Raw genomic sequence first — 15,222 nt, forward strand, 5'->3', positions numbered from 1 at the left:
CACGATAGCTACTCACGTAGCTATGCGTACATGACTAGCTAGCTACGAAGAAACACTGTACGTTAAGTATAATAGGCTTTATAGCACGTGTTAATGATGCCAATTGTAAATCGAGTTCATTCATGGCAAACATGGACAATAAATTGTAACAGAGACACCTACACGGACTGATCCCTGGGGCGAAAACGTGTTTACACGTCATGCCGATAATCATACGCTTACCTGTAATAGCTATAGTTGCTCAGTTCCCCTCTTTACTTCACACACCCCAGTTCTGCATTTCGGACTATAATGTGCATCGCACTAAGCATGACGAATCTAGGAGCGCTGCTATATACCCGAAAGTAGCTAGTCGTTGCTTAGCAACGAGAACACATCACGTGACTATTTAATGATGACCATGACAAATTCGCGCACCGAGTGTTTCGTTAGTCTCGCGTAGCCAGACCGCTTTTTTCCGTATATTGGGTGGGGAAAAAAGGGTCTGGTGCAACTCCAATAGCTGTTTACTTCTGAGCCGTCCCCACATTCCGGGGACGCTAATTGAATAACATTGGTCACAAAGGAGGTGCCATGACGTCAGTAAGTTAACTAGAGATCTGTTTATCCTTTAAACGAATCTTAATTTGCTCCGATGTCTCTTTTATAGCGTCTTGAAAGTTAATCCTCATCGTGTAACAAGACTCACAACCGGAGCAGGAATGTAGGAATACTTCATAGTTTTACTGACGTCATGGCACCTCCTTTGTGACCAATGTTATTCAATTAGCGTCCCCGGAATGTGGGGACGGCTCAGAAGTAAACAGCTATTGGAGTTGCACCAGACCCTTTTTTCCCCACCCAATATACGGAAAAAAGCGGTCTGGCCACGCGAGACTAGTGTTTCGTGGCAGCAGAAACTTAGTCTCGCGTGGCCAGACCCTTTCAGCGCTAGTCTCGCGTGGCCAGACCCTTTCCGCGCAGCCGCTTATCGATTGGAAATTATAAGCGCCGCGCTACAAGGGTCTGGAATAGTTCATGTATTTAAAAAAATCTACGATCCCCAGTGGTTGGGGAGTGTAAATTGGCTCACGCGATCCCTTAATCGCCAAAGTGATCTGATTACTGAAAAATGAGCTGAAGAAGGCCTCTGGGGATGACGAGTATCGACCCGTGTAGATTTTTCCTTCTACCCACTACTGAATCTTCGACAAGTACGGCTGAATAAAGACAAACAAGCTCAGTTCATCTCGAGTTACAAGGAAAGTAGGCGAAAGGTTTTAAGCGGATTTTCCGATCAAAACAGACTAAAGATTCAAGGGAACACACGTTGCATTGTGTACCTTTGTATCTTAGGTGTTACCCAATCAATCAATTGTCACCAATAACGTGTCGAAAAATTTCATGTTCATGAACTATTCCAGACCCTTGTAGCGCGGCGCTTATAATTTCCAATCGATAAGCGGCTGCGCGGAAAAGGTCTGGTCACGCGAGACTATTTCCGCGCGGCCGCTTATCGATTAGAGATTATAAGCGGCGCGCTACATAATCTCTAATCGATAAGCGGCCGCGCGGAAAGGGTCTGGCCACGCGAGACTAGCAGAAACTCTTGTTCCTCTTCTCTATAAGGTTAGTTATGTAATTGATTAATGTTTTGTACAACACTAGGGTACAATATATACACTTGCAGTACGCTATATTGCAAAGAAATGTAAACGTCTGGTATATCAGGGATTGGAGGGGGGTAATCTGGGTTGAATCCATGTGGACCAATAATGACGTCATAGTGACATCTCCAAGCATATAATAATTCGAAATGAAACATTCCTGGTGGGTGTGGTAGCTCTTGACATTCCACAGGAATTGTTAAGTGTGATAGTGGTATGGGATTATAACACATCCATGAGTATGATGTAAAAGATGTATCTGGCACACACACATATATCTTGACTTGCCAGAGAGCTGCTGCAGCATGAATCTCCAGGTCTGTACCCCATACTCGGTCTAGCTCCATGCCATTGATGTGTTCTTCAATGGGGACTGGGTGACAGAATTGTTTTAGATATTGCTTATTGTGCTTACTAAAGGTCACTAATATCCTTCGTATCTGCTGGTGGTTATCTTCACTGTGACAAATGACACTAGACAGAGCGCGGAAGAGACAGTTGCCATCTCCCTGTATTGCTTTAACACCTCTTTGAATTTTATTCAAAAAGGTGGCTGTACTAGTCCATACATGAACAGGGGCTATAATGCAACAAATTAAATTATGCCTTCGAAATCCTTCAGCAAAAGGTACCTTTTTCACACATTTTGTATTCCAAAACAAATGTTATAACAGTTGCCTCCTTATAGCAATTAAGTTACTTTTATATTAAAATACAGCCAAGTACTGTAGCTGTACTCATGGAGAACTTCAGATTATATGCAATATTGTGAGGTATCATAGTTAGTAAATAAGTCAAATTTTGTGTGTGAAAAGGGTTCCATAGTCATAGTTTTGTATGTATGCATATACTCACGTGGTCTCATCCTTGCTGTTTCTGGTATCTAAAGTGTTGCATATCATAATTCAGTTTAAAAATACTATACATTTTACCTTAGATAGTACTGCTCTGTCTTCCTTAGTTGGTGATTCTGCCCTGTCTTCCTCTTCCTTACTTGGTGATTCTTCAAGTGGTACACTGTCACCTAATGTATAGTTACCATACTTACTGAACTTTACTACACCCTCAAATTATAGTTGTAAAATTAATTCACTGATTATGTTGTTCCCTTAAGTTCTTTTGCATAAGGCAGTGTCCTGACAAAAAATGTAGATATTTGTTAGAGTGTGTAACATGAATATTGTTGATCATGATGTGATGACTTGCATGATGGAAAGAAATGTCTCACCTTAACATGTTGTGCTTATTTATTGAAGTAAAATACAGGACACTACTAGTAGGCAGGCTTATGGTGCGCTCTCAATTACTGTAGTGTGTTACTGTAAAGGCCTCACCCTTTTTATATATAGCTTGGCTGTTTTTGTGTGGATAGATTATGCACAAGATAAAATAATTAAGATATGCACACGTATACAATAAAACCACTGTTAATGGATGTTACCTGTAATGGACACCTCCAATTATGGACAATATGTCATGGTCCCTACCAGTCTGCTACCATACTCTCATTGCCTATAACTTCAACACAATGGACACCTCTTTACGTATATCAGCTAACAGACAACCTATAGTATGAGTACCCCTGCTATGCACTAAATATCTCTGCAAAGGAAACCTCTGCATAAATCAGAAGCAATCATGGTCCCCAGGTGTCTGTCATTTAGAGTCTCAGTATATATATATATATGTCCGTACATTCTGTGTTGCTCTCCTCTGTGCTTCCATTAATATCCTTCGATTGTACAGCAGTATCAATCTCTACAGATAGTACCATTAAATGTTGTGTATTGGTTACTGTATGAATTTCCTACCTAGTTTAGGTTTAGCTAACTTTAGGCACTTCTTCTTGCTGCATGCTTGTTTCAGTTTTCCTGGTCCACCAAAACGAGGCTTGTCTTTACAATACTTGCACTGCCCACAATCTGCTTGTAGGCAGTTTTCACACAACCCACATCTGCGACTTGTAGGCCTACATTTCATTCCTGCAAAGATAGACATTTGGTGTTGTACAACAATGCGTGTCATGTGTGTGCAAGTGTGTGCGTGTGTGTGTACGTGCATGCATGTGTGTGCGTGTGTGTGAGTGAGTGAGTGAGTGCATGCATATGTATGGGTGTGGGACTTGTCATGGGGAGGCCTTCGCTGTACAGCCTCATTGCTCCCAAGCAGTACTAATCCAAGCATTTGTAGCTACACTGATTGATAGCATACACAGGAGAAAGTGGGTAGGTGTCGTTGTGTGTACACAGCAACCAAAGACTTTGCTTAGCTTTCATATGTATTGTGTATCTGTCTGTCTGTGTACTCAAAGTGTGTCTCAGTGCACAAATGGTATAGGTATGAGCCACCACAGCTATTTGCCTCAAACTCCTTGTACAATTGAATCTTGAAATATTGCAGCATTGCCAAGATTTTTACGTAATCCTAAGGCTGCAGCTATCAGACCTTTAGTGCTGGTCACTGTAAAGTGTTAATAAATAAATAAATAAATAATAAATTTCTTGGAGGTTTAGAGGGTCTGGGTTTGTTTTCCCTGAGTATAGACTAGTAATGATGCGTTCCCTTAAGCAATTGTTGTAACATGCATTTAGTGTTCAGCTAGAACCTACACTCTGTCTTATAGATACTATTAACAAACTTGCTGTTAAATAGTGGTTATTCTGCCAGCTGCCTTAAACCACTTTTTAGTACACTGGCTTCCTCCACAATATTTGCAAAGCTGAAACATGAAATTTGTACTAAAGCTTTGTCTTGTGCCCAGCCCTAAGGGTCATTCTGTGTCAGAATTTGTGATCACCTCTTGCACTTTGTTGTGTTTGTACAGGGTTTTCTGCCCTTTTTCTGATTTCATACAAAATGTATAGTGTGTTTTAAAGCAGTTTATCTAGTGGTGGATACCCTCAAACTAACAAATTTCTTTAACAGTGAGTGATGATAGCATAGGTTATTTCACTTCGAGAATAGCAAACACACATTCACAACCTCGCTACACATGTTGCACAAAATTGCAAGAAGTGCTGAAATCCCGGTAGTACTATGGTGCTCATCACCATCCACATTTTAGCCCCATACACCACATGGTTTGTGATTAGCAGTATAATTGTGTTAAAGGTTTGTTGATAAGGTGGGCCATATATTTTGGTTATACCTGCAAGATGTACAACAGAAGGCTTAACATCACTGGCAGTATGGTCTTCCGTTTTAGTGTGTTTCTTTGTATCATCAGCAGCTTTCTCTGTGTTAGACTATAAGAACATCGATCATGATTGCCCATAAATCACAAAAGCAAACCTTTTCTAAATGTGTGAACTCTGTAGCAATAGCCTCAGTGGACTCTGTATCCTATAAGCATGTATGTTTGACCCAATATCTTTAAGTAATCTAATGATACACACCTTGCACTCCAATTTTGCAAGTATGGATGATTTCTCATCAGTAGTTGCATGGCAGTGGAGTAAATAGATATAAAATAGCGAGCATGCTTGTGAGGCAGCAAATTTCTCACCTCAACCGATTTGAAGATTTCTTCCTGCCTGGTGAACCAATTACCTTCTTGAATTTCCATTGGTAATCAGGTTTCTTCCCTGGTGCTATGGTCTGCTTGTTAGAAAATGGTCGTGGCATTGAGGTTGACTTCTCAGAATGCTCAATTGTTGTCTTGCACTTTAAGATAGCATTGGTTAACAATGAGTTGATGTGCTGCAAACACGGCTTAACTTCTTCAGTTGTTATTAGCATGTGTAGTTCATTTAGAATAGTACGAGTAGTTTGTAGGCGTGTATTACTATCACCTTAGATGTATTTATACATGGTTAGTGACTGGTATGATAATACAGCATGCTTACCACAACTGGTGGTGGTGGTACCTTCTGTAGGTTGTTCAACTGGAGGATAGTGCACTGTGATTGGCTGGTTTTCGTAATCCTGATCCCACGGTTCATCTGACCCCTGCTGTTGAGATCGTTGTAAGGAATGTACATGGTGTATATGTTTGCATACACAGCAAAAAAGGAGTTGTCAAATTAACATAAAAAATATGTCATATTGATGCATTTTATATAACATGTAGCTCTTGTAATATTAGCAAAAGGCATTTGTTAAAATAACAATTTTCATAATGTAATTTCAACAACTACTATGTAAAAGTTACATCAAGAATTTAGTTGTTTCAACATTAACCATGTAAATATAACACAATAATAACAAAGTTCTATACAGAGGTTTATCATTCTGTGTTATTTTAACAATAGTGTTGCTACTTCAACACAGCAGCTCTGACAAACATTCAGTAATTTTAACATACATTCAGTAGGTTTAACAAACATTAATGTTAATTTAACAGTTCATAATACACACCTATTTGTTGATTTAGCATTATGGATGTGTTGATTCAGCATTGCAGATGTGTTGATTTAGCATTATGGATGTCAGTACAGCTACTTCCAACATGTCATTTATACACAAAGATATGCTGTCATTTTAGCTAACACTACATTTTAGCTAACAATATGCTATCATTACATAGTATTGAATAGTTCTGTTACTTTATTTCACATATTTTGTAAGAGAGAAATCACATATCACATACTGTAAACTGAGTACACTGTAGTCACTGTAGTTACTGTTCAGTCTTTACTAGTAGCTGCTGTAATTGCAACCATGAAACTGGAAAGAGAAGGTGACTTCCTTCTCTGGGTCACCTGGGATTTCAAATATCTTTTCTTGAATAAATGTAAATAAATCACTTAATTTTGGGTGATAGGAGACATTGAAAATATAATGTAGCGAAAACACTACATACAAAGCATTGACAAATTCTGGACACTTGACAATTTCTTCCTCTTCGACATAAATGCTATATGTAGCAGCAATACTATCATCTGCATCAAATTTTCTAATTATTGCTGGATGAATACTTGCACAATCAACGAACTCCCTTTCTGCCGTTGAGTTCTATAGAAGTATAAACAACAACAAATAATATATAGGCTTTCACACTGGAAGCACATGGACACAAATTACAAATCCAAAGCAATGAAATCAAGATATTAGCAGCACAAGTACACGCACATAATTTATTATGCATGCCTTAGTGTGCTATTATCACACCAGAATGTAGCCACTTGAGTCAACACTTGTAGATGCAGTTCTTATTCCACACCTACATATGATTTGAACTAAATGTCTAGCATATTTCCCACTATCCTGCTTTTTAAAGTAATAATCACAAAGCCTGCAGTCCTGATAATTTAAAAATGCCAACAGTTTTCTCTAATTGGCATTGCCCTCTACTTACATGAAAAATTCCAAGCACAGCTAATTGCATAGTTGGCATTGAATTGAAACTATGCATAGATACCTATTACAGGCTATGTAATTGTGAACAAAGAAATTTATTACACTGCCAGTCAATATGTGGAAGTAAAAAATGGTCTCTAAATAGTAACACACCCCAACAGAGTTTGTTATGTCATACATAATCAACCATGGTAATATCAACCATTGGGCCTTATAAACTATGCATATGATATATTAAACGTTGTGTCACAACAGGAGCCCATGCAGAATCATTACAAAATACACAGTGGCACTTATATTTTATGGGCACCTACATGATTACAGTAAATCCAACTTACTGGTACATTAATTAGAAGAAAGGGTATAACAGTGTATCGATCTTTGCTTCCTTGTTTCTTTCTTTTTGGCACTAAAAATGATGCCACACACTTCAGCGCTGCTATATGTTCAACTTCAGTGAGATTATCTGTGGAAACTTTTAAAAAATGTATGAATATATGCACACATGTGATATCAAGCTTACCATCACAATCATCACCCAACTCTTCCAGAATTTGTTTCAGTTCCTTGGTTTGAAATGGTATTGCTCTGCTATACGACAGAATAACTCCAACAAATCTCTTCCACTTTTCCTCAAATTGTTCCATCATATCTTCAGACTGACAAATCATGTCCATCTCGTATGCAACCTGTCAAGTAGTATATAATAAACAAGTGGGATACAAAAGAGGGAACGTACAAATATAAGTCTGCTCAAACATCGATACTCCTTCATGATCTCTGAGACTGGCCGCTCTGAATGACGTATCCATTCTCTGCGGTGTAAAAAGGTCCTTGACATCAGCTCTTTTACTCCATCAGCTGAAGCCTTTTTGTCTTTAAACTTTGTCCACTCCGTTTCCAACAGTTCCATGTTTCGTGCATGAGTTTCTGCATCTTCAGGTTCACTGACAATTGTAGAGTAATGATGATTGTCAGACGTCTTCTTCTTTTTTGGTTTAGGTTCACTCGTTGCATTTGCTGGTTTACGGTTACAATTTTGGCATCTTACGTACATGAATTGTGCCCAGGAATGCTGTGTGGATAAAACAAATGAATCAGAAACAATGGTGGTGTTACTGACTAACATATTCTTTTAAGAAGGGGAATTTCTGTACAAGAGCCTTTCCCACTTGTTCACAATCATGCACACTGGCTTTGGATACGTGGGCAAGAATCATAGTTGACAATACCCTGACCATGTAACGCCGATCATCAGGATAAAGATCCTTTTTGGCCAAATTCTGTTCAGTGGTTTGTCTGAAGACTGGGATTGGAAAAGGATCAGGAAGGCTATTACTTCCCTACATAAAGAAAGTATCCATTTATACATGAACATACACAAACTTAGGTACAACCACTATTAAACAAGCATAACTTAAACATAAAAAAATGAGGTGGTTGTGTGCTTTAGTTACCTTTACTGCAGCTGGCTGCATTGATGACTGTAGCAAAGTACAATGGAAGACAACACAGACTGCCTTAAAAATACCTTCGAGTGCTGAGATGCAACACTAGAAGTAGGTGATCCAGGAGAACTATCACATGACAGAATTGATGTCTACACATGCCCAAAACTCATGCTAAAGTAATATCAAAGAGATTATTTCTGTAAAATAACGTAACATTTCCGTAAAATTACGGAAATCGCAGGTGCAATATGCAGTCTCGTGCTACAATTACTGCAAGTTACTAAAAGCTTGCTACAAGGCACAACTACCTGAGTATAACAATGGCTGTACTCTCGTCTTGGTTGCTACAAGTTGCCTGCTTTTGGCCTGCTTCCTTCCCAAGTCCTTCTGGGCTTCCGTTAGGCCTACCTACTTGCATGCTTGTATTGGGATATCAGTCACTTCAGGAAGCGGAGAGTAGGTGAACCAGGAACACTCAGAGGAAGACTTGCAGAAATTAAAACCCCATTAAGTTGCGACTTCTTAACTATCAGCTATTGCATACATGCTAAATGCACATGAAATCTGTAAATCTTTTGAAATCTGAGTGAAATTTTTCTGAGAAATCTTAGTGAAATCCTTTAAAATCTTATTGAGATCTTGAAATCTATAGACTGTGTATGAGATCTTGAGATCTTTGTGAAATCCTGAAATCTCAGAAAATCCAAAGATCTCAATGAGACCTTGAGATCCTGAGATTTTGGACGTCATTTTTGCTCTGTTGCCGACCCCTCGGTTCTCCCACACACACACCCACGCACGCACGCACGCACGCACGCACGTACGCACGCACGCACGCACGCACGCACGCACGCACGCACGCACGCACGCACGCACGCACGCACGCACACACACACACACACACACACACACACTTTATTGTACTCAAAATAATCACTACAATAAAATACTCACATGTTTATGCAATCTTAAATGGCTTCACAATAAACAAATTCGTGATGCATTGTCCCTTTAATGTATCATTAAGTACAGTACTTAATAAGTAGGGATCAAAATCATATGGCTTCATATTTTTTTTGCACTTTAAAAAACAGCCTTGCAACAAATTTTACCCAAAAAAACCACCTGGAATGCATTAGTACTGCTGTAATGATCATTACACAAAGCAAAAAGTCAGATGATTCAATTTTTAAAAAAAATTGAAATTCACCTGCATTTCATCTGCCTGCCGTAAAACCAGGTAGCACTAGGTGTACGGCTCTAGAAATTTCAGACAACCAAGGTAATGACGGTGGATTCATGAATCTGTTGTTTCGATTACGTTTTGTTTACTGCACCTGTTCATCATTCAAACCTTTCTTGTTCTTCACGAAGAATAATTGATAGTAGAGGCACGCGGCACTGTCTGAACATGTGATTTTAACAAAGTGTGCCGTAAGACCAGAGACCAGGTTAGTAGTCAAAGAGTCGCCTCTAGCATTTAACGCTGTATAGTCATTTTATAGTCTTGCCAGTTTAGTTATTTGTGAAGTATTCATGCCTTTCAGGGGTGGATACAGTCTTCTAAAAGAGGCGTTCCACTCTTAATGATAAACTCTCCAACGATGTTTCACTGTTAAATCTTACCATTTAGGCCTTTAGAAATGTAGTTGAAGTCTTTTAACAGTTACTGTGATAGCTTTAAAACAAAGACGATAATTATTTTTAGAGGTGTTTATCACATACGAAACTATTTTGTACTATGCAGGAGTGTATATAGCTAGTTAGCTGGACATAAAAATATAAACAAACTAGCTATTTAAAAAAATAATAAGTAGGCATCGATTAATACATATGCAACAAAAAGTAAGGAAACAAGATTAGATGGCTACTTGCTAAAATGAGACACATTTTAATCACTACTTTTAGCTAATCTGATAGTCTCATTTCAAAATGTTAGTCAAAAGAATGTGTCTCATTTTAGCAAGTAGCCATCTAATATTGCTTCCTTACTTTTTGTTGCGTGGATCATTTCTCATTTCAGCTGCAACATTTTTGAGCTTGTTTCCTTACTTTTTGTAGTATGTGTATTAATTGATCCCTAAAAATTTTAAACATCTGGTTAATATTACATGTTTTGATATGTTTGCTTGGTGATTCACATCCCTCTGAGGGTACTCTGGTTGTTGATAGAATATCACAAGGGGTAGTCACTTCCATACCGCCAGTTGATACAATTGCGACCGGGATCAATAATCTTGATTGTTTGATTTCACCTATATAAGAGCCTTGATTCTTGATTGTCTCCATAAAATACTAGTGAATTCTCGTCTTTGCTAAAAGTTAGCTTTCAAAAGTGCTCAATCATCACTTTCTCGGATGTCTTGATCACTTGATTCACTGTACAAAAGCCCCTTGTTTGCTTGATTGAATCTTGATCCCGATCATAAGTGTTTCAACAGACAGTATTGAGTGACTACCCTTATGTCACCTTCTTCTCTTCCTGAATTACACTACTGCCACTGGATTGGCTTCACCAAAAAAATAATAATTCTCTGCAGGATGTGTGGTCTGTCATGCTACAACCGGTCCCCCCAAAATCGGTCCCCCCGGACCAGTTGCAGCAACCATACTTGGTCCCCCCGGACTACTTGCAACGCTGCAACTTGTCCCCCCCGGACAACTTACGCTGCCACAGTTGGTCCCCCTCTGCCATAAGTGGTCCCCCATTGGCTTTATCATAGACTCGATCATAGATCTTTGAGAAGGCGTAAGGCCAGGCACAAAGTGCCCTACTGTGCCGACCTATAGCTTCCCGTTCCACTGTGGCCTTCGAGGTGGCCTTAGGCGATTACTAGTATGCGTACGTGTTTTACAAGATCGAGATACTCTAATAGAGCAGTCAGCCAACACTCTAATAGAACAGTCACCAGATACATTGGTACATTTAGCCTGCTAAGGATATCTTGTAAATAAAATGTATGCGATCTTGTGTATGCCATTCTTTAGGTCTATAATAATAATCTGCTGGCATGATTGTCACTCTATACAACTCTTGATCAATGTATAGTCTACATAAAAAGCAGTGTGATCTAAACTATTCAAGATATATTGTCCCGCAGAATGCTTTAGCTTCTGGGAGGCACAGATCCCTACTCCATATACTGGTGCACCCCCTTTGATAATCCCTGGATCAGCTTCTGTAAACATTAGGGGTAAAAACACTATAGCTAACTAGCACATACAGTGGATTGAGTGGAACCTCTCTTAACAAACTCCTCGAATTAAGGACACAATAGAAAAAAACCTCCATAATAAGGACAAAAATTTTGGTCCCAACCAGCCTGGTCAATACATTTTTACCTCTGAAAAAAGGAAAACCTCTATATTACAGCAAAAAGTGGCCAAAAATTCTGGATCCCACAATGTCTATATTAGAGAGGTTCCACTGTACAATTAAACTTGCAGCTTAATGCCAACAAGATAAATTATTATAAATGACATAATAACAAAACTTTAGCTGATACTTATTAGTAACTAACTATTAGCGTTCACAGTATTGAAGTTGACTGGCACAATGCAAGAGGCTACTGGAGGTTTATCGGCTGTGATGCCTGAGCATATAATGTACCTAAATCCATGCATTACAGCTACAGTGCTATCTAAATGATGATGAAAAGTATAATGGCTTAATACACATCACATAAACACAATTATAAGAGGTTCTTGGAAAGGTAATCTTATGTCGTTGACATGAAGCATGATTAAATTAGGAGCCAGATTTTCATACAAGTGCATTAACACCTTCATTGATCTCATGCACGACACTATACAGTCCACGATGAGCTGATATTGTAGTCATTAAGTCACCAGGAAGGTCAGTACCATCTGAATCAATGTAGCAGTTGTAAACTGGAACTGCAATTTCACCGGTACCATCTATATATAATTAAAGTATTTGAGCTCTTTACAGCTATTGACCATGCTGTATAGTCAAGGAGTATAATGCACAAGAAAAGAATGTCATAATATCAAGCAACAGAAAATTAATACCAGATATCATTTTCAAGGATAATTGTTTATAATGATCATAATATTATTGTGACTTATACTCACACTTAATTAATATTATTTTATATTACATGTATACTGTTTTAGAGTCCTGCAACTTTGAGTGGCCATGCAGTACAATCTTCATGATGAATTTTATGTCAGTGCTTTGTGAAGTGTTGTTGTGATAATGGTGAAACCTTTCCTATATAACCATGTGACACCCATGACCCTGCGTAAAATGGTGAAATATACAGTAACTTAAATAGCTACATGGACATCAAGTGGAGCTTTCAGATTTGGCAATTATTTAACTTGATTGGTAATCATCCTAACCTACTGTAACACTAGCCAACAGTGAGGGTGGTCTGGTCATAACACTGAGATGCTTTCACACATTTATGGGTAAAACAGTGGATATTATAGAGAACCCACTAAATGCAAATTTTGCCAATGCTGGTATGAATCTCAACTACATGCAGCATTCACTGACTCATTATCACAATAGTTTAAAATAAAATAAAATTCCACCTTTTGTCCTGAAAATTTCTTGTACAACTCATTCAACTTGGTCACCTCTACTGACTCCACACACATACACACAGATCTGTTGAAGACTGCTAAGTAACATTGCTGTGTATACAGTATCTGCTGTAATTGTACCTGATTTTCTACATAAATAAGTCCTAAAATGTTAATCCTTGCTGGTTGTCACAATCAGTTGCTCTAAGTGCAAAGCACATCAAGTTAAATTAAAGTGAATAACAGATTTGGTTATTCTCTGCAAGACTTGAGCTAATTATGCTTTGAAAATATATAGCCTATTATACTTTTGAGCAGTGCTCAAAAATCCAGCTCAGAATTTAAACATTGGTTTTGAACATTGAGAGGTAGTCAAGTTTGAACAACCACCACAATGATTTTTGAAACTGTGGTAAAAATGCTGCAGTGTTTAACCAAGTAAATAGGTATAAGATATAGCCGGTATATAGAACAATAAAACCATCGTGTGCGGTGATTCAATTAAACTATTATGTGTCACACTTTATATTACTAACTTATTGGCTTGTAAGAACCACTTAAGGTCATGCACTATACTGCTAGTAACATTAATGGAGAATTTAAAGTATACACACTAAGACTAGAATAGAAGCCTTTAGCTATAGCCTGAATGCCTGTATAGCTATACCATTTTCGACGAAACTGACATTTTAGTGCATTTTTAAAAAATTATTGTCTATAGCTATTGAAGCTGCATATGAGGCGTGAAACATGCAGCTAGTATAGTCCCCAATCATTCTCCATGCAAGCTTATATATATCCAAGTGAATTAATGGTTTTCACCATCGGTAGAACAGCTGTCTAACCCATACTCCATGCAGCCTAAATCAGAGTATATATAGAGATTAAATCATGTTTTATTATAGAAGTGACAAAACTATAGCCAACTGTTCTGTTGGTGTGTCATGGCCTCTGGTAAGTGGAGATGGCAAATTGAGCAATACAAGATACACCGAAGTGATGAAGGTTCCCAGAAGCTTTATTTGTAGCCTCTTCCGGAGATGCACCTTAGTGTTATCCTGTCACATACTGCTGGCAACTGTATGTGGATGACTACATGACACTAAGCCATGCCATGGCCATGGCATGTCATAGTAGTGACTGTTCCATTAAAGTATTTGAATGACTGCTCCATTAGAGTAGCTATGTTTTGTTAGTATTTTTGAAAGGGGGGTAGAAAGGGACATGGTGCCCACAACGCGTACACGAATTAAAAACCACGTGCAAATGCAAAACAATGCAATGTTTATAATTGTATATAATGTTTAAGCATTACTCGAATTTCGCTTCACTGCTTTAGGACTCGTATTTCGTGGAGGGCGGTGCGTTTTGATCAAAACGTTGAGCTAGTACTGACCGGGAAGCTAATAGTGGAGATTTCATTGGGGGGGACCAGCTGCAGCAGGGCGGACCATCTGCAGCATGGTCCGGCCGGACTACTTGAGGCGCGGTAGTTGGTCCGGCCGGACCACTTGCGGCGGGGGACCATCTGCAGAGTGACAGGTCACAATCAAATAAAACAGCCACCACTATACTTGCCACCAAGAGTTAATAATAGTGGTAGGCTTAACTCTTGTTGCCACTATATATACCTCTGAGTTGGTCCCACACTACATTTCTCGACTCACTATTAACTGCCCTCTGTACGACTAGCTACACCGCCTTCTACTATGTTGATACTTCTAGTAACGCCGGTAGTAGATACAACAGCCGGGTTATAATTACACTGCTTTACACGCCTACACCAATGGGTTGCTTACCTGGTAGATTTGGTACGGCATCACTCAAGTTTTATTTATTATTATTATTATTGTTGTTAGCTGTTCCGTAACCAGTTGTTAGCTGTTCCGTAACCAGACTCCCGCGTGTACTTCTCATTGACAATCCCTTTATCTGCCATCTTGACGTCTATGTGCGAGAGAGAAACTCAAAATTTCCGACGATGAATCAGATTTAAACAACGAAAGTTATGTATCAGGAATAATATTAATAATACAGCCTGTACAGTAATAGGAAATGATACTCGTGATAGACGTATCCGCGGTGCACTGCAGTGTGCTCACCCAGAGCACGTGCGCTTAGAGTTACAGGCGTGCCTTTCAACTTGCAGTGACTTGACAGCATGTTGGAAGGGAGAGAACTGAATCTCTTTCCCTCGATCTCCTCCTATGCTAAATGGAATCACCACACCCACTTCTCAGGCACTAGTCTGCATCCCATGATAGTTAGCCAACTGC

The 15,222-nt window shown here is 38.9% G+C and overlaps 2 protein-coding genes across 2 annotated transcripts; both read right to left on the reverse strand.

The window, feature by feature from the left end:
- Positions 1 to 1,609: 1,609 nt before the first annotated feature.
- On the reverse strand, positions 1,610 to 5,145 carry LOC136246203 (uncharacterized). The gene is made up of 8 exons (XM_066037639.1): positions 5,042 to 5,145; positions 4,938 to 4,988; positions 4,795 to 4,891; positions 3,458 to 3,628; positions 3,342 to 3,404; positions 2,579 to 2,670; positions 2,502 to 2,529; positions 1,610 to 2,226 (listed from the first exon to the last, which is right to left on the reverse strand). Exons 4-8 carry the CDS (start codon positions 3,624 to 3,626, stop codon positions 1,610 to 1,612), a joined length of 969 nt encoding a protein of 322 aa, XP_065893711.1. The 5' UTR covers positions 3,627 to 3,628; positions 4,795 to 4,891; positions 4,938 to 4,988; positions 5,042 to 5,145.
- A 1,018-nt stretch (positions 5,146 to 6,163) lies between these two features.
- LOC136246202 (uncharacterized) lies at positions 6,164 to 9,115 on the reverse strand. The gene is made up of 6 exons (XM_066037638.1): positions 8,402 to 9,115; positions 8,072 to 8,287; positions 7,684 to 8,019; positions 7,468 to 7,633; positions 7,283 to 7,419; positions 6,164 to 6,599 (listed from the first exon to the last, which is right to left on the reverse strand). Exons 1-6 carry the CDS (start codon positions 8,420 to 8,422, stop codon positions 6,282 to 6,284), a joined length of 1,194 nt encoding a protein of 397 aa, XP_065893710.1. The 5' UTR covers positions 8,423 to 9,115; the 3' UTR covers positions 6,164 to 6,281.
- Between the last annotated feature and the right edge of the window lie 6,107 nt (positions 9,116 to 15,222).

The sequence above is a fragment of the Dysidea avara genome, unplaced genomic scaffold, assembly GCF_963678975.1.
Source record: "Dysidea avara unplaced genomic scaffold, odDysAvar1.4 SCAFFOLD_456, whole genome shotgun sequence".
NCBI classification, from domain to species: domain Eukaryota; kingdom Metazoa; phylum Porifera; class Demospongiae; order Dictyoceratida; family Dysideidae; genus Dysidea; species Dysidea avara.

Bases quoted from the DNA above. Each gene is read 5' to 3' on its own strand.
- LOC136246203 (XM_066037639.1), bottom strand. From the start codon at position 3,626: ATGAAATGTAGGCCTACAAGTCGCAGATGTGGGTTGTGTGAAAACTGC. The intron at 3,405-3,457 runs GTAGGAAATTCA...TACTATCTGTAG, and splicing joins GTTAGCTAAACCTAAACTAG to AGATTGATACTGCTGTACAA. The intron at 2,530-2,578 runs GTAAAATGTATA...GCAACACTTTAG, and splicing joins ACAGAGCAGTACTATCTAAG to ATACCAGAAACAGCAAGGAT.
- LOC136246202 (XM_066037638.1), bottom strand. From the start codon at position 8,422: ATGCAGCCAGCTGCAGTAAAG. The intron at 7,634-7,683 runs GTACGTTCCCTC...ACTACTTGACAG, and splicing joins GTTTGAGCAGACTTATATTT to GTTGCATACGAGATGGACAT. The intron at 7,420-7,467 runs GTAAGCTTGATA...ATTTTTTAAAAG, and splicing joins GTTGGGTGATGATTGTGATG to TTTCCACAGATAATCTCACT.